Raw genomic sequence first — 21,823 nt, 5'->3', positions numbered from 1 at the left:
CATAGTTTAAAAAGACCCAAAGTATAACTCTTATAATGAAAAATAAGAGTCCCTGACCCTATCCATTCTCTCCCTCCATGATCTAGAGTTAGCCATTTAAGAAAATCTTTCTTCTAGCCCTTTGTCTTCTTAATTACGACTATGATTTTACAGCTATACTTACAGCAATTTTACATTATTTCTTGACTTCCTGTTATGGAAGATGAAGAGTTAGTTCCCATTATACAAACCATCCCAACACACATACATTTCCCATCTTCCCATTGTCTGAATATGGTTATATCACAATTTTTGGTTAAATCTCTTTGTCTATTGCCAATTCCTCCTGGATGTCCCCTTGACTTTTCTCCTGGTAGGATCCTCTGTCCTCTTCCTCTTTTGGGTCCTTCCCTTTTGGGGTGGGGCGTGGGGGAGAAGCTCATGCTAGAAAGGCACAGGAGAGGTAAAATTGTTGACATCTTGGATGTGTGGAAATGTCTTTACTCAATCCTTCAACCCATACATTAGATGCTAGTTGAAAATAATTTCTCCCGAGAATTTGGACACGATTGCTGCTTTGTCTTCTAGCTTCTAGTGCTGCTGTCCAGAAGTTTGATTCATTCACTTAGAAAATGTATACTGAGGCCTCACTCTTTCCCAGACATGGTTCTAGGTGTTGGAAAACAGCAATGAACAAAGCAGATAATAAACAAGCTAAATAAACAAAAGTCAGGTGATGAGTGCTAAGAAGAAAAAAGAGTGGTGAGTATGTGCACTAGTTTTGTGTATTTGTGTGTGTACAGAGAGGGTTTTTTCCCTTATGGTTTGAGATATGGTGGCCAATCTTATTCTTGATCCTTTGTATTTGACTTTTTTTTTTTTTTGGCGGTACGTGGGCCTCTCACCGCTGCAGCCTCTCCCGCTGCGGAGCACAGGCTCCAGACGTGCAGGCCCAGCGGCCATGGCTCACGGGCCCAGCCGCTCCGTGGCACGCGGGATCCTCCCAGACCGGGGCACGAACCCACGCCCCCTGCATCAGCAGGTGAACACCCAACCACTGCGCCACCAGGGAAGCCCTTGACTTGTTTTTAACACTCTTGCTGAAAGTTTTTAGGATCTTTTTTTGGTCTTCCATGATGAAAAATCTATGTTGTGTGTATAGGTCTTTATATTATTATTATTTTTTTAGTACCTTCAGATACTTTTAAAAAAATTTATGTATTTTATTTATTTTTGGCTGCACTGGGTCTTCGTTGTTGCGCGTGAGCTTTCTCTAGTTGCGGTAAGCGGGGGCTACTCTTTATTGCAGCGGGCGGGCTTCTCATTGTGGTGGCTTCTCTTGTTGCAGAGCACAGGCCCTAGAGCACGCAGGCTTCAGTAGTTGTTGTGCACGGGCTTAGTTGCCCTGTAGCATGTGGGATCTTCCTGGACCAGGGCTCGAACTGTGTCCCCTGCATTGGCAGGCAGATTCTTAACCACTGCGCCACCAGGGAAGGCCCTATATTATTATTATTATTATATTTTTGTTTTGAGGTAATTGTAGATTCCCATGCAGTTATAAGAAATATTACAGAGAGATTCCATGTACATAGATCCCATACATTTCACCCAGCTTCCTTCAGTGGTAACATCTTACATAACAATGTAGCATATATAACTATATGTAGCTATATGACATAACACATATGGGCTATATAACATAAGTATATATAGCAAGATACCACAACCAGGAAAATGGCATTGATATCCATCAGGCTTACTCAGATTTTACTAGTTGTACACTCTCATCTGTGTGTGTGTGTGTGTGTGTGTGTGTGAAGTTCTGTGCAGTTTTATCACTGCAAATTCCTGTGAGCACCACCACAGTCAAGATACAGAACGGTTCCATCACACAGGATTCCTGGTGCTACCCTTTTACAGCCACACCACCTGCCTGTCTCTTCCCTCCCTGACCCTGGCAGCCACTGATTTGTTCTCCACCTCTATAATGCTGTCCAGGTCATTTTCATTCATTCTTCTGGACTCTCAGCAGGCCTTTTGACCTGGAAACTCATATTCTTCTGGTCTTAGACATTTTCGTCCCTCCCCTCTTCTCGCCTTCCCTTTCTCCCTTGGTGATAACTTCCTCTCCACTGTTTTCTCTTTCAAAAACTCCTCAGGATTGGATATTGAGTTTCCAGGACCAATCTTCTAGTTCTTACCTCTTTTCTGGCTTATTGTCCATCTCTTTGATTTTTTGTTCTATTTTAGAGTAGCTGCTTAGTTGATTCTTTGGAATTTTTTTGTATTTTTAATTTCTATGAGCTCCATTAAAAAAATAATAAATTTATTTATTTATTTTTGGCTGCATTGGTCTTTGTTGCTGCACACGGGCTTTCTCTAGTTGTGGTGAGCGGGGGCTACTCTTGGTTGAGGTGTGCGGGCTTCTCATTGCGGTGGCTTCTCTTGCTATGGAGCACGGGCTCTAGGTGCACGGGCTTCAGCAGTTGTGGCGTGCAGGCTTCAGTAGTTGTGGCTCGCAGGCTCTAGAGCACAGGCTCAGTAGTTGTGGCGCACGGGTTTAGTTGCTCTGTGGCATGTGGGATCTTCCCGGACCGGGTCTCAAACCCATGTCTCCTGCATTGGCAGGTGGATTCTTAACCACTGCACCACCAGGGAAGTCCCTGAGCTCCATTTTATACTTTATTTTTATTGCATGCTGTTCTTGTTTCATGAATGCAGTATTTTTATCTTCTCAAGTCAACAGTATACTGAGTATTGCTTGTGGAGGTTCATTTCTCCTTCTTGCTTTGTCCTGGTTTCTTCCCACATAATGTTCCCCCTGTTTATCTTGGTTAGTTTTTATATTGAAGCTTTTCACAGATGTAGTGATAATCCTTGGCTGTCTTAAATGCAAACAGGGATAAAAAGCATAGAAAGAGCTTTCCTTTGGCTTATTTTTTATCTGCTGATTTTTTTTTTTTAACATCTTTACTGGAGTATAACTGCTTTACAATGGTGTGTTAGCTTTTGCTTTATAACAAAGTGAATCAGCTATACATATACATACACCCCCATATCTCCTCCCTCTTGCGTCTCCCTCCCTCCCGCCCTCCCTATCCCCCCCCTCTAGGTGGTCACAAAGCACCGAGCTGATCTCCCTGTGCTACACGGCTGCTTCCCACTAGCTATCTATTTTACATTTGGTGGTGTATATATGTCCATGCCACTCTCTCACTTCGTCCCAGCTTACCCTTCCCCCTCCCCCGTGTCATCAAGTCCATTCTCTACGTTTGTGTCTTTATTCCTGTCCTGCCCCTATACCTGCTGGTCTTTTCTCTGATGCCATTTGTTTTTCCAGAGAAGATTGCTACAAATTCCCATCTTCAGGCTAGGGGAGTAGGGAGTGGAGGGTGGGAGTGAGGGTGTGGAGTAGATGTCTGCCTGCTAGAATTTTGGGGGTGAGCTTGGGGAGTGGGGCTGGGCGGTCTCACTCTTTGGTGTGCAGTATTCGGAAACTTCAGCTTCCCGTCTGCCCTCAGCTAAGCCCCTGAGTCCGGATTCACTTGCTTAGACTCTCCAGAGATGTAGTTGGCTTCTCTTGTGCAGGCTGTGGGGAGATCCTTGGAGGCCACCCGTAGTGGCAGCTAAGTACTCCTTAAATACAGACTTCCAGCAAATTCCCATTTTTACTCCCATACCTCACTCCATCTTCCATTGTGTCTTCAACACCTGAGGCTTTTTGAGGTTCTGCGGTACAAGGGCTTATTTCTTATCCGGAATCCCCTCCGGTTACTTTGGTTTTGACTTCCTTCATTCTTCCGTGACTGTTCTCACTCCCTTACTGCCCTTTGGCGGGCTCCTGGGAAGGCATGCAGACAGAAGTGGGTGATCCATCGAGGCACTTTGCACAGGAGTTATTCACGTCTCTCCAGGGGCGGTGTGGAGGGTAGACTGATTGGAAAGGGCAATGGTGACAAGAGGAAGCAAGTGCGTTAGAGGAGAGGGAAGAGACGATGGGCGTGGGAACTAGCTGTGGCAGGAGGGGAAGGAGGGTGGAAATATCAGGCAGGTGGGATGAAAAGGACCTTAGAAGTAAAGGAGAGGCATGAATCTACGATGCCACCTCAGTTTCTGACCCAGGTGGCAGGTGGCTTAGTGATGGCTTTGCTGAGACAAGGAACACAGTAAGAGAAAGTCTGGGTGAGGATGGGTTCAGGTGGAGGAAGTATGAAGAACCCAAGGGAATTCCAGGTGGAAGTAGCCAGCAGGCAGATGGATATAAGGGTTTGAAGCACAGACAGTGCCTCTTGCTGCCCGTCCTTGCCAATTACATAAGCTGAAGCCAGTGGCATGAATGAGATCATCAGCTGGAGGGTAAGGAGGAGGGAAGGGTGGAGAGCTGAGGACAGCGGACTGTGCAGAGATGAAAGGGAGAGTCTCTCTCCTCCAGGAGTGAGATAAATAAGGGAGTGGAACCAAGTGACTCCCAGCCCAGCCCTATCACTCCAGAGCTAAAAATGGTGGCCATTCAGAATGTTAGCTAGCAGCCCCTGAGCCCATAAATTCCTCACGAGCTGTTTATCTAAGCTCTGCAGCCCCCATCCCTGAGCCCCAGGGAGGGGACTGCCCACTTTCCTGCAGCTGTTTCAGGACAGCTGATGGGGATGCCCCTGGGCTTTCCTTCTCCTGGGGCACAGGATTGAAGAGAGTTGATGGTGGGGATTTCCCTGTGCCTTGAGGTCACACTGAAATCCAGATCATTCCTGACTCCCTCTCCCTCCCACAGGCAGCATGAGCTCTGAGGTCTATCTATGGGAGGCCTGGTCCTAATGTTCTTAAATGGCAGAATGGGTGGCTGGCCTCAGGTCTGACACCTGGAAAGGACTTACCCTGGGGTCTTCTGGCTATATGTACCCTGGCAGCCCTGATGCATGTAAAAATAAGCATGTTCACTTTGCTTGCCACCCAGTGCATGCACTTCACTAAGCCCTTTATGTGCTGAATCCTCAGGACTGTATAGTTGGGAACATATTGTGCCCATTTTACAGATGAGGAAGCTGGGGCCCAGAGAAGTTGGGTGATTTGCCTGGGGTAGAGTCTGCATATGTCTATACTGGGCACACTCCCAGGTTAGAACTCTGAATTTATGCTAGATGTTGGCTGTGTCCTTGTCCTGTGAGAGCCCATCCCCAACCCTGCCACCCCTCAGCCCCTGGTGAGTGAGTGAGTGAGTGAGTGAGTGAGTGAGTGAGTGTGTGTGTGTGTGTGTGTGTGTGTATACACGCCCCTCCCTGCTCCTGTGCTCTCCTAGACTGCCCTCCAGAGACCACAGGAATTCTGATGAATTAATCTCATCACTTTATCAAGGAGGCACTTACAGAAATTACAAGGCAGGGCCACCAGCCTGGCTTTGCTGGCAGTCAGCCGCTGGGGCCATAAAACAAATTGAAAGGAACAAAAATAAATAAATAAAATTAGATCTCTCTCCCTCTCACACACACACACAGCCACACCCACAGAGTCAAGAACATCCCTAGGTTCTTGTTAATGCTCAGTCTCTTGTCCTGGGAGAGCAGCAGTGCCAAATCAACAGATACTTATGGACCCCTTGCTGGAGTGACAACCTAAGATCTGTCCTTCAAGGGATTGATAGGCTGGCTGGGGGGCTGAGACCAGTGAACGTGAAGAGTTAGCCACCTGCAAGTGGCATCCCAAGGCGACCCGAGTCCCCAGGCCCCAGGCCCTGTAAAGTCACCGCCCAGGCGAGCAGAGCAGAGCCAGACCCCCTGGTTTCAAGTCCTTGCTCTGCCTCGTCCTGGACTCTGCTTACCTTTCTCATCTGTAAGATGGAGAGGAAGATGTTTACCTCCAGTGTTGTTGGGAAAATTAAAGATTCAACATAAGAAAAGTAGAACCGCAGCTGCTTCATAACAAGCTCTCGTCGGTGTCAGCTCTCAGTGTGTATTGAGCACCTACTGTGTGCCAGGCACTGGGACTACAGAGAAAAGCTGATTTGGGAGGAGGAGACACACAGTGGCGACCGGGTGATGGAGAGAAGGGTCACCTTCCCAAGGGGGACCAGGAGGTGTGGGCAGGCCAGGCCAGGAGGCGGAGGGAGCAGAGTGGCCTTGTCCTAAGCAGCAAAGGCCTGGGAGCCTAGGAGGTCATTGAGTTCCAGGAACTGAGTTATGCAGAGCAATGGGGAAGGTGAGGCTGGAGAGAGAGGAGGGGAGTGGGGTGGAGGCCGGGGCCAAATTCTACAAAACCTTCTAAGCCGGGATAGACCTGGATGAACTAGCTTACGTATGGGATTTCCTCCTTTCTGTTTCTCTCTCTCTCTCTCTCTCTTTCTTTACAATGTTGTGTTAGTTTCTGGTGTACAGCAAAGTGATTCAGTTATACATATATATCTCTTCTTTTTCAGATTCTTTTCTATAATAGGTTATTATAGGGTATTGAATATAGTTCCCTGTGCTATACATAGGTCCTCGTTGTTTATGTTTTTTTTTTTTTTTTTTTTTTTTTTTTGCTGTACGCGGGCCTCTCGCTGTTGCGGCCTCTGCCGCTGCGGAGCACAGGCTCCGGATGCGCAGGCCCAGCGGCCATGGCTCACGGGCCCAGCCGCTCCGCGGCATGTGCGATCTTCGCGGACCAGGGCACGAACCCGTGTTCCCTGCATCGGCAGGCGGACTCTCAAGCACTGCACCACCAGGGAAGGCCCTGTTTTTCTATTTTATATATAATAGTGTTTATTTGTACATCCCAAGCTCCTAATTTATCCCTCCCCTGTTTCTCTTTTTAATCTTACCATACTTATGTGAATATTGAAATTATTTCCCAAGAAGTCATAAAGAGAGTGACCTAAGAAATGGTTAGGGTCAGGTAATGGAAGGGAGGGGCACACGGAATCTTTATTCCTCCCCTTTCCTCTTACCTCCCATCCTCCAGCACAGAGGATGGCTTCTGGCCCCCCTCCCCACAGAAGGATGGTGCCGGCTGGACTTGAGAGAGAGAGAGAGAGAGAGATCTGTAAGGTGTTCCGGCCAAATCGACCTCTGTGAGCCTCAGTTTTCTCACCTGTACAAAATGAGGATCGGAATGCTCACTGGGACGTTGTGAGTACTCAGTGTAATTAGGCATCTTGTAATTGGGGCTCAATAATTTCAGTGCTTCAAAACACTTTTGTCAGTGGTGGAACCTGGTTCATGCTTGTTCTCAGAAAATCCAAATGCTACCTGGGGAGGCTGAGGCACAGGGTCACCTGAGGACAGCCCCTCTCCCCTTCCTCTAGACCACCTCAGTAGCTGGGTTAGCATAGGGGCCTGTCTGAAGTCCCCAAGCTTCTTGTGGGGTGCAGGGGTGGCACAGCGGCTCTGTGTGGCCTCGGGTAACTCACTTCAGCTCCCTGACTCTCAGTTTCTTGGTCTGTAAAATGGGGCACTGGTGGGTCCCAGAGGGTTGCCGTGAGGATGGAGGGGTCTGAGGCAGGTCACGCTCCTAGCAGGTGCACAATGAAGGTGGCTCTTATTGCTGCTAAAGTGGATGGGTTATGTGTGTGTGTGTTGGGGGGGGCGGGGTTCTGGGCACAGGCAGGCCTGGAGCTGCCCTTTCTAGCACGGTGCAGGGCTGGGCGTGGCCTTTTGGTGGCTGCTCCGTGCCAGGCAGTGTCCTTGTTGGGTGAGCTGGGCCCGGGAGGGGAATCTGGACAAGCGGCTTGCTGGGCATCACTTGACCCTGCTCCCTGAGAAGGTGGCAGCTGGATGGGTGTTGGGATGAAAGGTTTGCAGTCTTTCAGAGTCTGTTCTCTGAAAACCACAGACTCAAGCAGACTGCACTGACTGGGACGGGGGCCGAGGAGACATGATAAAATCCAAAACGGCACAGTGGTCCGCTGTCCTGCACTTGTATCTTTCTATTGCCTGTCTCTCCGCCCACCCCCAACAATTCCAGTCCCTTTCCCCCTCCCATTGCCTTTCCTTTGGCCTCCAGGCTTGTTATAGCTGCACAGTGCACATTTGTGACATGAGTGCAGACACGTAAGAGCACTCAGGGCAGATGCTGTGCCCCTACGTTAGAAAGGCAGCTGCAGCCTCTCCCGACTGTGCTGTCAGCCCTCCCAGGAAGAGGCCCTGCAAAGGGACAATGGCCTCCCCAGAGCATTCGAAGATCAGCTCATCCCGAATAAGACTGTAAACCACTCTGTAAACCTCAGGTTTCTCATCTGTAAAATGGGGATGGTATCAGTACCTACTTCATGGAGTTGCTATGAGGATTCGGTAGATTTTTATTCAGCAGGCTTGTCTTGCACGCCTTCTGTGCAGCAGGGGTTGATCTCAGTGCAATAGAGATGACGTGATGAACAGCACACCTCTTGCCTTCGTGGTGCTCACAGCCTACTAGGAGCATGGGGTCAGGTTCACAGAAGCCATTATTATCACCCAGTTAAGGGGTGACATGGAAAATTAATCACAGTTTCCCTCTGCAGTAATGAACTGTGCTTATAAAATCACCAGCTCACTTCAAATCGTGCTTTACAATTTTTAAAGCAATCTTATATACCTGATCTTGCTTAATCCTTCATCTAGCAGATATCACACTATTTTGCAGATGAGGAAACTGCAACTCAGTGAGAGGAAAGTGATTTTCTCAAGGTCAGCCAAGCTGGGTGGCCTGGGCCTCTGCCGTGGGATGTGGGATGCAGGCCCTGGTCCCTGCGGGCTCAGAGCTGCCAAGAGGTTTTTCCCATGAGTTGGGGCCCAGGCTGAGGGCATAGGGCCGGTGGGCCACACTGACATTTTGGTCAGCAGTGGGATAAAATTTCTCTGCTTGGGATAAAATGTCAGCTCAGTGAGTTTTGATGTCCCAGTTCAGTGGTGGCTTCAAAGCTGTGGCTGCCTGGCCAACCTGACCTCTGGCACTGGGATCTCTGTATTTAAGAGAGGAGGAAACACCCTGACGTGTGTCTCGGAGCACCTCCTACTTTGAGAACCACTGCCCTGTGGGAACCTCGGGGCTGGAGAGTAGTGATTTGGTCGGTGAGTCCCCATGCAGCCTGTGGCTGGCAGATGGGGGCAGTACCTGGCAACCCTTCTGTGTCTGCTTACAGGGAACATTGAGTACAGCTGCCCGGCCACCAACGAGTGTGAGATCACGAAACGGAGGCGCAAGTCCTGCCAGGCCTGTCGCTTCATGAAATGCCTCAAAGTGGGGATGCTGAAGGAAGGTAAGAGGCCCCGCTTGGCCATGCAAGGCGGAGCCGAAGCCTGGGCCCTGGGCAAGCTCTTCTTCCCACGGGAGGCCTCAGACCCCCGGGAAATGCCAGCAAGCCCAGGACCTTCTCCCTGAGCGGCGCACGGGAACGGGCCTCTCCCTGCAGCCCGGGTGAAGGCCCTGCCCCCCGGGCTGCCTGTCTCACACAGCCTGCAGGCAGGTGTGCGGCCTCCAGTCCCCGTGGGCGGCTAAAGCTCTCCGCGCTCTCGGGACGCTGCTGGGCAACAGGAGGTGGAAGTTCTCCATTAAAGATCCTTTGGGGAATCATGACCCCACTTGGGCCTTAGAAAAGCTGGCTTGGCGCTCTGGGGAAGGCCCTCGTCGGGGCCAAGAACCCTCTCCACCCTGGGAAGGAAGCCTTGGGATGCTTTATCACCTCTCGGTGGCCCATGGAGTGTGGGCATGCGGAGAGCAGAGACGTTGAGGCCCAGAATGACACGTCATGTACCCTTCACCTGCCAAGGTCAACCTCTGTTTTCCAGCAGGTGCACAGGACATGGCTGTCCCCTGGCCAGTGTTTTCCTCCTCCTGTCCCCTGCCCCCACCCCCATCCTCTCTCTTCCCTTTCCTTTCTCTACCTTTTGCCTCTCTTTCTCCTCTAGAGCCTGCCATCCAACACGGCAGCGTGAGCCACGTCTTCTAAGTGTAAATTACACACCAGATTTTGAAGATTTACTAGGATGATAAAAAGGAGTGTAAAATATTGTGGTAATAATTTTTTAAATGATTACATGTTGAGATGATGATATTCTGGACATATTGGATTAAACAAAACGTATTATGACATTGATATCACAGCTTCTTTTTACCTTCTTTAGCGTGGCTACTAGAGAATTGTAAGTGACCTGTGGCTCTCGTTATTAGGACAGCACAGCTCTCGGTCTCCCGCACCGCCTTCCCTGTTGATCTGCTCAGGCTGATGAACCTCGTTTAGTGCCATTTTTGGAGACGGGTAGTGTGTGTGTGTGTGTGTGTGTGTGTGTGTGTGTGTGTGTGTGTGTGTGTTTCTCCCCTTCCCCTGCTTTCAAGGGGAGCCAGTGGCAATTTCTACAGATCTGCTTTTATGATTCTGGGCCCTGGGATCCTTCCAGAAATGAGAGGAGTCAGGAAAAGAGGTGTGTGCTGGTGATCAGATTATCGGATCCAGAGGGGCTGGGAGAGGAGAGGAAGGGGCAGGACTGGAATGCAGGCCCTCAGTGGGAGGGGCTTCTGGAGCCCAGCCCAGCCTTTAAGAGCCCGAGGCCCTCCTCCCATCCTGGCTTCCAGGCGCCCTCTGGGAAGAGGGCGCGAATCTAAGGTGCTTTGTTAGTAGGACGACTTGGACGTTGTTGTGATGTGGAAATCGGGGACTCCGTCCGTTTTCCATTCCGGGTGCCCCCTTCACCTCCGCTGAGCTCGGTTCCTCCATCGCCCCTGTGTCAACATGGCACATTGACCCTTAAACTGCGTTTCTTACTAGTTGTTTCATGCAACCCTTTTGACATGGAGGAGGCCCCTCAGCTCTTATTCACATGCCAGCTGCTCCACCGGGGGAACCAGCTGAAGAAACAGCTCTCTTTCTAGATTAGAAACAGGCTGCGCTGGACCTGCTGAAAGACTGTGTCTGTTCATTTTGATTCTCCCCAATTTTGGTCTACCCCCGTGTAGGGTGTGACCCCAGCTAGTGGCTGAACCAGGTCCTCTGTCTTCTGTACCGGGTCCTTTCTGCTGCTCCAGAGCATCCTGGGGTGCACAGATGAGGAAACTGAGGCACAGAGGCCCTCAGAAGCGTGCCTCAGCGCTGGTCTCCTGATCCCCCCTCTGCATGCTGCTGAGAAGCAACCGAAGGCTTTGTCAGCCTTGGAGAGACTCTGCTCTTAAGTGTGTAAGGATGTTCTGGGAAGCCAGGTGTGAGGGCCCTGACCCGGGCAGGGGCCAGCTGTCCAACAGCCTTTCCTGGTTGGAGCGTGTAGCCTTCCTGGCTTACTTCACAGCGTCTGAGGAGCTTGGAACAGAAGCAGCTGATTGCTATCAATATACTCCTGAAATGAAGGCAGGCAAAATTGAGTCCTGCAGCGACGCACGCTGGTTTGAGGGGAGCTGGTCCCAGAGCCTGGAGCTTCTCCCTGCTGTGCTGTGTCTGCTCCGCATGGCCCAGGTCAGGGGTGGGGAGGCTTCTAATCCCAGGCCACCTCACCCTCCCCCCAGGATTATGAGCAGGGAGGGAGAGAGAAGGAAAAAGTGGGGACCGCCACTTGAAATCCCAGGACCACCTTGCAACCTTTGAGCAGAGTCTCTTGAGGGGTTACCCAGTGCTGGGAAGAGAGCAGGGGTACTTCCCAGTGGCGCCCCAGAAAGGCAGAATGATGAGGGGTCCACAGAGGCAGGGAAGCAGGTGGCCAGGGGCACAGTCCATCGGCAACAGCAGGCCAGGCGCCCCGCCAGCTACTTAAAAGGAGCGAGATGGACGCTGTGTGGCCCAGGATGATGGTGTGGGCTGCTGGGGGAACGAGAGCCTCAGGTGGGGAGCACACGCGTGCTGGGCGTCTGAGGCTGTTGGCGGGAGCCGGGCAGGTGTGCCGGGGTGAACTTCCCGGGGGTCAGCCCTCAGGAGCTGTGCCCCAGGAGAAGGGCAGTCACCAGAACGCTCCCTCCCCCCGCTCTGCCCTGCCCCCCGCTGCTGACGGGGGAAGATGACACAAAGGCGCCTTCGTTTAGCTCTTCCGCGCAGTACAGAGCCTTGGCAAGGTCCCGGGCTCTGAAGCTCCGCGGGGACCGGCCCCTTCAGAGGAGCGCGCCTCCCTGAGAAGGCTGTGTCCCTGCCAGGGAGCTGCCCTGGCTTCTGCTTTTGTTTAGGTGCCCGTCCCCCCACCCCCCATCATGTGCAGGCACGCAGCCTCCCTCTGTCTCCCTCAGACTCTGACCTGACTCTGAAATGCAGACCTCAGCCTTCCCCAGGTGCCCCCCCCGCACCCCATCTTCAAGGCTCCTCGACATCGGGGAGCCAGGGGCTGGGGTCCTGGGTCTTCTGGGGGAGGGGGATGGAGAAGGGGAGAATGGAAGGCCAGCCTCCCCTCCTCCGCATCTCACCTGCACGTCAGAACGCTGCTTCCCTCTTCTGTCCAGCAGCTCTGGATCCTTATTCGGTCTTTCCTTTCTTAAGTAAAATAACCTGAGAGAGCGCCACGCGATTTGGGGGCCCAGCAACTGCCAGGGAAAAGGTCAGAAGTGGGGCTTTCTTTGGCTCAGCCTCTGCCTCGAGGCTGCTGTCAGTTCTGGAAGCGTCGGCTGTGGAGCACAGGTGATGTCCAAGGGTCTGTCTTGCTTCAAGCAAATCCCGTGTATGAAAATCTGTATTTTCAGAGAAAAGAGTGACGATTCTCTTTATAGGAAACTGAATACAAAATCTGCTCCGGGCTGGGCGTCAGTGCCTGTGTCCCCTCCTGGCTCTTAGGTATCCTTGCTTTGTCTATGATTTCTCACTTACGAGCCTGGGCCTGCATTTCTTCACCTGTGGAGCAGGGGTGTTGAAACCTGCTCTCTATCACTAGGTCAAGGTGAGGACCAGATGGGACGACTCCTTGGTAAGATCTGCTGTGGGACCGCTTTAAAATGTCAGCTTCCTGGGCGTGTTAAAGTAGTATTGGATTCAAAGATGCTCTCGTTTGCGCCCATTGTGTTAGGTGGGGCCTACTAGTGTCCAGCTGCCTTGAGTTTCCTCCTGGATTGGCTGGTGGGAGACCTAGAGGTGGCATCGCCTTAGGCTGACCCCGTCTGGGGTCTAAAATGAGGATGAGAGGGTCCCTTGGGAGGACCATGGAGAAGCCCTCCCCAGATAGGTGAGGGTGTGGCCTGATGGCCTCTAAGCCAGGAGAACCTGGAGAACCATTTGCTGCGTGTCACAGGGGGCACCCGTACATCCGGGAATTCTGCAGATCTTCCTGCACAGACTGTCCACGCAAACTTCTTCTGCTCACCTCACTTTACCTCCCTCAGGCCACCAGCCTCCCGGGCCCGCTTCATTTCCTCCTCCCCTCAGCCCCTGGTCTGCCTTTCCCCAAGTGTTTTCGAAAAGATATTTGATTTCAGTGAAAGCTGGGCTGACATCCATGCGATACGCTCTCAATCTCTTTGTGCTTGTTGGGAAGGCGGAGGGCTCCTCCGGGGATTCTGGGTAATTGGGTTAGTGGCCAGCTCATGTCAGGAAATTAAAAGGAGGCCCTGATCAGGTTCCCGCTGCATGGGATTTAATGGCTTTGTATTTATAGAGTATCCCGCCTCTAGCCCATGCCAGAAATACCACTTTTCTGGCCCTGTGAATGAAGAAAGAGGATGAGAGATGACTTGCCTTTAAAAATTCTTTTTCTTTTCCAAAATACATTAGTGTTCTGAAACAAAACAACTCTCGAGCACTTCAAAGAATAGTTTTGAACTAGAGCCCAAGAACTCTGATGGCTGTTTGTATCCCCCGAACCACCTTCCACCCTACACACACACATGCTCACGCACACACATCTGACGCCTCACAAGATCTTCCCATGTGGCCTCGCACCTTGGGCCACTCAGGCACGATGACCTGATGACCTCTGGTTGGGGAAGCGTTAATTGAATGAAGTCACAGAAGATGGTCTCGTCTGTGCTGAGCCCTTATTACTGTCCATTCAGGGCTTCTGGCTCATCAGACGTTGGGTAACAGGTTCAGTGGTCACACAGACCCGATAAAACCCCAGCGGCACCACGTATACGCTCCTTGGGTGATTTACTAACTTCTTGAAGCCTCCCTTTCCTCCTCTGTAAAAAGGGAATGCTAGTAGTTAGTTGCTGTTTCATCTTGCTCCTGATTCACCAGGGAAACTCCTGGAGTTGTACCACAGAGTAAAATGTTAGTCACTGATTTGAGATACTCTGCATCATGTTACATCACTGGTTCCTTCTGTGTTTCAGAAGGCAGTTGTGACTCTCCTGCAGCCTCTTTCCCTGCTCCTTGGCCGATGACCTTGCTTCATGTTTGCTTGAGAAAATAGAAACAGTCAAGTGGGGAATTTCTAAACCTCCTGCTGTTGAATCCACAAACCTACCTACTTGTTTTCTGTCTTCACTCTTGTTAGAGGTATTTCTGTTCCTATCAAAAGCCAGGCTCCCCATCTCTGCGCTGAATCGCATTCCTCTTTCTTTATTAGGGACTTCACTCCTATAGTATCATGTCTGCTTCCAACCCCATCAAACCCTTCCTCACTGCTGGATCATTTTCATCAGCACCCAAACAGAATTTAATTTAAAACACCCACAAGTGTATTTTGATCCAAACTTTATCTCTGTTCAGCTGCTGCTACCTTACCCTGCTCCCTTTCTCAACAAAACTTTCCTGAAGGGTTGACAACACTTACTATATATCTATCCACTTTAAAAATAAAAATGAAAACAAACAAAACACTTCCTTAAAAAGTAAGCATTGAGGGACTTCCCTGGTGGTCCAGTCGGTGGGATTTCGTGCTCCCAATGCGGGGGACCCAGGTTCAATCCCTGGTCAGAGAACTAGATCCCACATGCGTGCCGCAACTAAGAGCCCGCATGCCGCAACTAAGAGATCCTGCGTGCCACAACTAACACCCAGCGCAGCCAAAATAAATAAATATTTTTTTTTTAAGTAAGCATCAAGTAGATCCAGAAAAATATTTATAGTATGTTATATTAGTTAGGGTAAGGCTAAACTTCTGTACAAAGAGACTCGCTCCCTCAAAGCAAAAAACTCAAACCTAAGCAAGATAGAACTTTAATTCTCTCTCATCTCTCATATAACAGTCCAATATGTCTAAGGTGATCCAGGACTGGTTGGCGGCTTTGCCATCCTTAGCAAGTGGTTTCCACTTGTGGACCCATCTCCGAGACAGCCAAAAGGAAGAAAAGCCTGTATCCGATCCCTCGAAGGGCAGGACCCAGAGTAGTACAAGTTCCTTCCATTCACAGCCCATTGGTGGAATCTAGTCACTCGGCCACACGTCTTTGCAAGGATGTCTGGGAATTGTAGTCTTTAGCTGGGATGCCATGTGTCCAGCTAAAACTATGTTGGGATGGGAAAAGAATAACATATTTTAAAGGACAGGCATTGTCATTTGCCAAAAACATACGTGAAGTAGGAAGAACATTGATAACGTTCCACCCAGTCTAATAAAAAGAAATTTTACCCTTACTTTTGAGCTTCCCTCTGTGTCTGAGCCGCATTCATTACTTTCAGGGGCAGCTACCATCCTGATTCCACATTATTTTCCCTTGCCGTTCTTTATGGTTTTATCATATATTTGTATCTCAAATCATATCATGTTTTTCCATTTTAAATGAAATTATACTATACATAGTCTTCTGCATCTTAATTATTTTAATCAGTATTTCCGAGATGAATGCTTCCTGTTGCATGGTGCTATCATTCATTTATTTTCATTCTGTATTACAGGAGTCAGCCGGATACATATTTTAGGCTTTGTGGGCCAAAAGTGAAAATACTTTTAACTAGTTAAAGTTAAAATACTTTTAAAGTATTTTAAAGTAAAGTATTTTAAAGTATTTAAAAGTATTAAAATACTTTTAAAGTATTTTAAAGTAAAGTTAAAATACTTTAAAGTTAAAATACTTTTAACTATACTTTTGAAGTTAAAATGCTTTTAACTATTTAAATCTGCTGTTGTAATGTGAAAGTGGCCACAGACAGTACGTAGAGGAGTAAACAGAGCTGTATTCTGTGAGGTACTTGTCTGAGCCTTTCCTCAGATTTTCTACTTCATTTAGAAATCTTTGTATGTTCTGGTCATTTTTATGAGTCATGTTTTCAGTAGCTGGTGGTGTAAAAATCTCATTTGTAGCTCTCTTCTCTTTATGGCATCCTTTGATGAACAGAAGTTAGTAATTCTAATAAATTGAATGTATCAGTCTTTTCCTTTATGGTTTGCACTTCTGTGTCATTAAAATATATATTATTTATCTACTTAACCTGCTACTGTAAAGATGCTTTCCTAATCTGCCTTACCCATGTTGGTCTGGGATCCTGCTGGACTTGACTTTTGAGTACAATGAGCTGGCTCCAGGATGGCAAATTGCTTTCAGCTGGACTGTCAACTGTAGGGTGGGGAGCAGCCGCCTAGAATGCATGATTGGAAGGCTTTTTAGGCAGTGCCTGGGATCAGTAGGCAGGAGTGCTGTGACTGATTAGCAATGTCTGCCACAGACTAGGAAATGGAGGGTGGTGGCACAGCTGACAGCTTTTTGTCATGACTGATCTAGTGCAACTGAGTTTAAGTGATTTGCCCAAGGCCATGCAGCTAGTAAATAACAGAGCTGGGTGGAATCTAGTCTCCTTGGTTATACAAGAATTCCTTCTAAGAAGCCCAATCCAACTCATTGAGATGCCTTGGCCAGTAGCAAAGTCTGTAGCCCTTCCTCAAAGTGGGAAAAAGAGGAAGGGAGTGGAAAGGGAGGCTGAGCTGAAGTAGTCTTTCCTGGTTAGGTGTTCAGTTTTAGAGACTTTCTGGCAGCTGGGAATGCAAGGATAGCACAGCCCTACTGAAATGTCCTTGGGGACACGGTGCCCTGGGTGAGAAGGGTCCAGAGGAGAGAGCAGCAGGAGAGTGGACACTTCCTTAATAAGCCGAAGGCCAGGGTCTCATCACCCAGTACCATCCTGGAGCAGCTGGCACAAGCCCTGGAATATCAGGTGGCATGTGTGTTTACCCGCCCGCAAGGCTCTCTCGGCTTATAGTGAGTCAGGAGTGAGGCACTCTTCACCATTATCATATAGCACCAGGGTAAGGGGCAGCCCGAGATAGCTGTCCTGTCGGAGGCAGCAAGGTGAGCTCACCTGTCACCCAGGACCTCCTGCCCGACAGGGTGGCTGAAGGGAGCTCAGATCGTGCGGGGGGTGTAGATGAGTGTTTAGGAGGGCATTCTGCTGGGCTGGGGTGTCCATCAGTGTGTCCATGTGACCCACAGCCCCTGGGCCCTCAGGAGCCCAGAGTACTCCTCTCACCTTTTGTGTGATTTGTTCCTCTTTCTGGAGATGGGTCAGCTATAGTTTGGTAGAACTTATAGGTAGAGAGTCAACACCTAAGTCTCCTGGAAGGAACACTGGTTAGACAAAAGTACTGCATAAAATAGGTTTAGTGCATGCTCCCCAGACCTGGTAGATAGTAAGAACCATTGGAGGAGCATTGCAAAATTATCCATTCCTGTACATCTCCCCTATTGACTTAGAACCTCGAAGTGGTAAGTCCTTAAGGTCTGTGTAGTTCAAAGGCTTTCGGGGCATTCTGACGATCATACAGGGTAGGTGGTCTCAAGTTCAGGGCAAAGGAGATAAGACTTAGAGATTAAGGTTCAGATCCTCCCTCAGACCTTTCCTGGCTGAGGAAGTGGCCCTGAGAAAGTCACCTGCCCTTTCTGAGCCTCAGTTTTCACATGGGAATAATAATAATCATCATGTGTTCTCCCTCCCTCAATTCTGGTACACAGATCAAATGACATATGGAAATAGCTTTGTAAACTGTAAAGCATTGCACACATCCTTAATAAACCAAGGACATTAAATTGTGTGTGTGGGGGGGGCGGGTTTCTAGGTAAGGGGAAGAGAAGAGTCTTGACCATGACAGCTTTGCAGTGTCGGGACGGCAGCTCTGCAGAGGAGGCAGGAGAAGGACACAGGCTCAGAACCTCTCCCTCTCTGCCTTGTCTGAGCCTTTCCCGTGGGAAGAGAAATGTGATGGGGCAGCACCTGGGACAGGCTGGGGGCCAGGTGCAGGGCCAGGCTTTTCTGAGCTTTAACCGGTTATTTTTAGTGCCTGGGATAAAAGAAAGAAACTTAAAACTGCCCCCACGCTGCTGCCGCCCCTGCACACTCTGCTATTTTTACTTCGGAAAGGCTGGGATCTCATCCAGCTTAGTGGGGGGGGGGGGGTGGCGGCGACCGAGGGGAAAGGGGGGAGTTGGAGGGAAGCAGGAATTATTTTACTTCCATTAAGAAAAAAGTCAGAAGCCTCATCTTATCAAGTCAGCAAGTGGACATGTGATCCAGGACACGGCAGCCGCAGGCTCTGACTGCTCTGACGTGCCTGCAGTGTGGATAGGTCAGTCGATGGGGCAGGGGCTTGGGGGAGCCCCACTCCCCTCCCCGCAGGCAGTTTCTTCCTCAGAGCAGCCCAGCAGCTTCTTTGCTCTTTCCTGTGCCCTGAGCTGGGAAGTAGGATTGGACGCTGTAGATAGAGGGCCACCAGCCTAGTGATGAGACCGCTGGGGGTTGGGGACTATACGGCTGCAGCCGAGCATATTCAAGAGAGTACCTGTGTTGGTGCTGTGTGCCCCTGGGCACAATATCCAACCTCTCTGAACCTTAGTTTCTTGAGAGTTTTGTTTAACACATCTGACCTACGGTAGTTATAACTAAAGGGGTGTGTTTCTCTCTCTTCCCATGAAGAAAGCTAGCAGTTTAAGGCAGACACTACCACTTTCATAGGCAGATGAGAGGAAAGAGATGACTATTGAGGGCCTACTGTGTACTAAGCACATTACTATGTTTCATACATTTTATGTTATTTAATTCCACTAATCAGAGAAAAATGAAGTATTTTTAAAAATCTTTTAATAGCTTTATTGAGATATAATTCACCCATTTAAACTGTACAATTCAGTGGTTTTAGGTATATTACATTGTTTTTTTAATTGTGGCAAAACATATTCAACAAAATTCACCTTTTAAAAACTTTTTATTTTTCCCGGCTGAGCTGTGTGACTGTGGGATCCTAGTTCCCCAACCAGGGATTGAACCTGGGCCATGAGAGTGAAAGTGCTGAGTCCTAATCACTGGACCACCAGGGAATTCCCTAAAAATCATTTTTAAGTGTACATAAAATTCAGTGGCATTAAGCACGTTCAGTGTTTTGCAACCATCACCACTACCTGTTTCCAACACTTTCATCATCCCAAACAGAAACAATACTATAACTCCCATTTCTCCCCCAGCCCCCACCCCGGGATCCTCCAATCTACTTTCTGTCTATTCGAGTTATTTCTTATAAATGAAATCCTACAACATCTCTCCTTTTGTGTCTGGCTTATTTCACTTAGCATAATGTTTTCAAGGTTCATCCATGCCATAGCATGTATCAGAACTTCATTCTTTTTTCATGACTGAGTAATATTCCATTGTGTGTATAATTCCACATTGTGTGTCGATGGATACTTAGGTTGGGGAATTCCCTGGCGGTCCAGTGGTTAGGACTTGGCACTTTCACTGCCAGGGCCTGGGTTCGATCCCTGGTCGGGAAACTAAGATCCCACAAGCCACACAGCTCAGCCAAAAAAAAACTTAAAATTAAAAAAAATTTTAAAAGGACCTTTGAAAAAAAAAGAAAGGATACTTGTGTTGCTTCTACCTTTTGGCTATTGTGAATAATACTGCCATGAGCATTTGCAGATGAGTATCTGTTCGAGGTCCTGATTTCAGTTCTTTCGAGTATAGACCTAGGAGTGGAATCGCTGGGTTACATTTCCACAAGTAGTTAAACAAATTTTTAATTAACCTTTTAAATTTTGATATAATTGTAGATTCATATGCAGTTGTAAGAAATAATACAGAGAGATCTCATGTACCCTTTACCCAGTTACTCCCAATGGTAACATCTTGCTAAGCTATAGTACAATATCACAGCCAGAATATTTGCTTTGATACAGTCAAGATACGGAACAGTTTCAAGGGTGAAGTATTGATATTTTTAATAATAATTACATTGGCTAACATTTATTGAGCACTCACTACGTATTCATGACACACTTATGAATACTTAAATTTTGGCCTGCACATGTTAAAAGATGACACAGTGTTGAACTGTAGTTAAAACAAAGGATAAGTATTTATTATAGTATTTGGAGCTCTGGTATACTTTACATGAGAATATTATTGATGCTTTTTTAAATTCAGAAAGTATCAATAAGATGATATAATCTAATAATCCTGGACAGCAATTTTAAGTTAATTAGTATTTTAATATGCTCCCTGAGCCTACTTTTTTAGATATTTCACTAACATAAGAACACAAACAATAAGGCAACTCTTATTTCAGGTTCAAGTCCCCGCCTTTATTTTTTTCCATTTGCTGTTTGTAAGACTTAAGCATCCTAATTTAAAAAGTAATTGCCCATTTTATCAGTTAAAATTGCTTTCTGCTGCAAGTTACAGAGAACTTGACTGCTAGTGGCTTAAGCATCGATAAATGAGATTGATTGCCCCACCTAAGAAGACCAGAAATGGCCAGTTGCACAGGCTTCTCAGCCACAGCATCAAGGGCTCAGGCTCCGCCTTTCTTCTCTGGTATCCTCACATGGCTGCCTCATTGTTACAAGGTGGTTGCCACAGCTCTAGGCTTCATCTTCCAGGTCAGGGCAGTAGAAGGGCAAAAAGAGCTGCACCAACTATGTCTGTCTCTCTTTTTTTTTTTTATGTCTGTCTCTTTTATCAGAAAAACAAAACCATTCCCAGAAGCCCCCACCATGGACTTCACCTTACATCCCATTGGCCAGAACCAGGTCATATGACCAGCCTTGGTTACCAGGGAAACTGGGAAAGTGGGGAACAGGAATGCTGGGACTGGCTAGGGCTCTCTATGAAGAAAGCCCTATGTGCCTATGAAGAAAATCCAGTCTCTGTTAGCATGGAAGAGGGGGAATGGAATGAAATTGGGTGGGAAACTAATAATGTCTGCCAGATCCAACTGTTAGTATTTGGTGATGCACTTCTAAAGGATTCATGATACAACATCTTGCTGTATTACCTCTTGGGGAGGGGCTGTTTCTTTCTTTTTTTTTTTTTTATAAATTTATTTATTTATTTTTGGCTGCTTTAGGTCTTCATTGCTGCGCACTGGCTTTCTCTAGTTGCAACAAGCGGGGGCTACTCTTTGCTGCGGTGTGCGGGCTTCTCATTGCGGTGGCTTCTCTTGTTGTGGAGCACGGGCTCTAGGCACACGGGCTTCAGTAGCTGTGGCACGCAGGCTCAGTAGTTGTGGCTTGTGGGCTCGTGTTGTGGCGCACGAGATTGGTTGTTCCGTGGCATGTGGGATCTTCCCGGACCAGGGCTCGAACCCGTGTCCCCTGCATTGGCAGGTGGATTCTTAACCACTGTGCCACCAGGGAAGTCCCCCCAAAAACACACATTGGCAGATAATAAGTATAAACATAGACCAATGTCTGTTTAGGCAGAGTGCAAAGGAATTCAGACCTCTGTCCACTGCCTCTGCCCTTGAGGGGCTGACCTTTCTCGCATCAGGTCGCATCAGTACAGACAAATGTGTGGAAGGCGAGGAGGTGGCTGGCCTAGAACACTGTACAAATGTAGAACATAAAGGGTACTTGAGCATAGAAGGTGGATGCCCAAGGATGTTCAAGTCCATAAAGGGTTGTCTTATGGAAGGGAGGTGGCCTTGTTGGATGGGATGCAGGGTAAGGAGTGATCTGGAGAAAGAATTTAGCTCAATACAAGGAGAAAGTTTCATGAGGAATAGGCTGCCTTGAGAGAATGAATTTCTGGAGGCTGGAGAGACAAATGGAAGCTGGGGCAAGGATCAGACCCTGAGAT

General features: G+C 48.4%; 1 protein-coding gene across 1 annotated transcript in view; it reads left to right on the top strand.

Moving 5' to 3' along the window:
* The window catches only part of ESRRB (estrogen related receptor beta), a 51,994-nt gene that overhangs the window by 10,480 nt on the left and 19,691 nt on the right, over positions 1 to 21,823 (top strand). Inside the window, exon 2 of the mRNA XM_082649585.1 lies at positions 9,068 to 9,184. Within this exon, the coding sequence (XP_082505711.1) occupies positions 9,068 to 9,184 (117 nt within the window). The remainder of the gene's footprint in view (positions 1 to 9,067; positions 9,185 to 21,823) is intronic.

Source organism: Grampus griseus (assembly GCF_964374135.1).
Source record: "Grampus griseus genome assembly, chromosome: 2".
Taxonomy (NCBI): Eukaryota; Metazoa; Chordata; class Mammalia; order Artiodactyla; family Delphinidae; genus Grampus; species Grampus griseus.
This window is presented reverse-complemented; position numbering and strand designations above follow the sequence as displayed.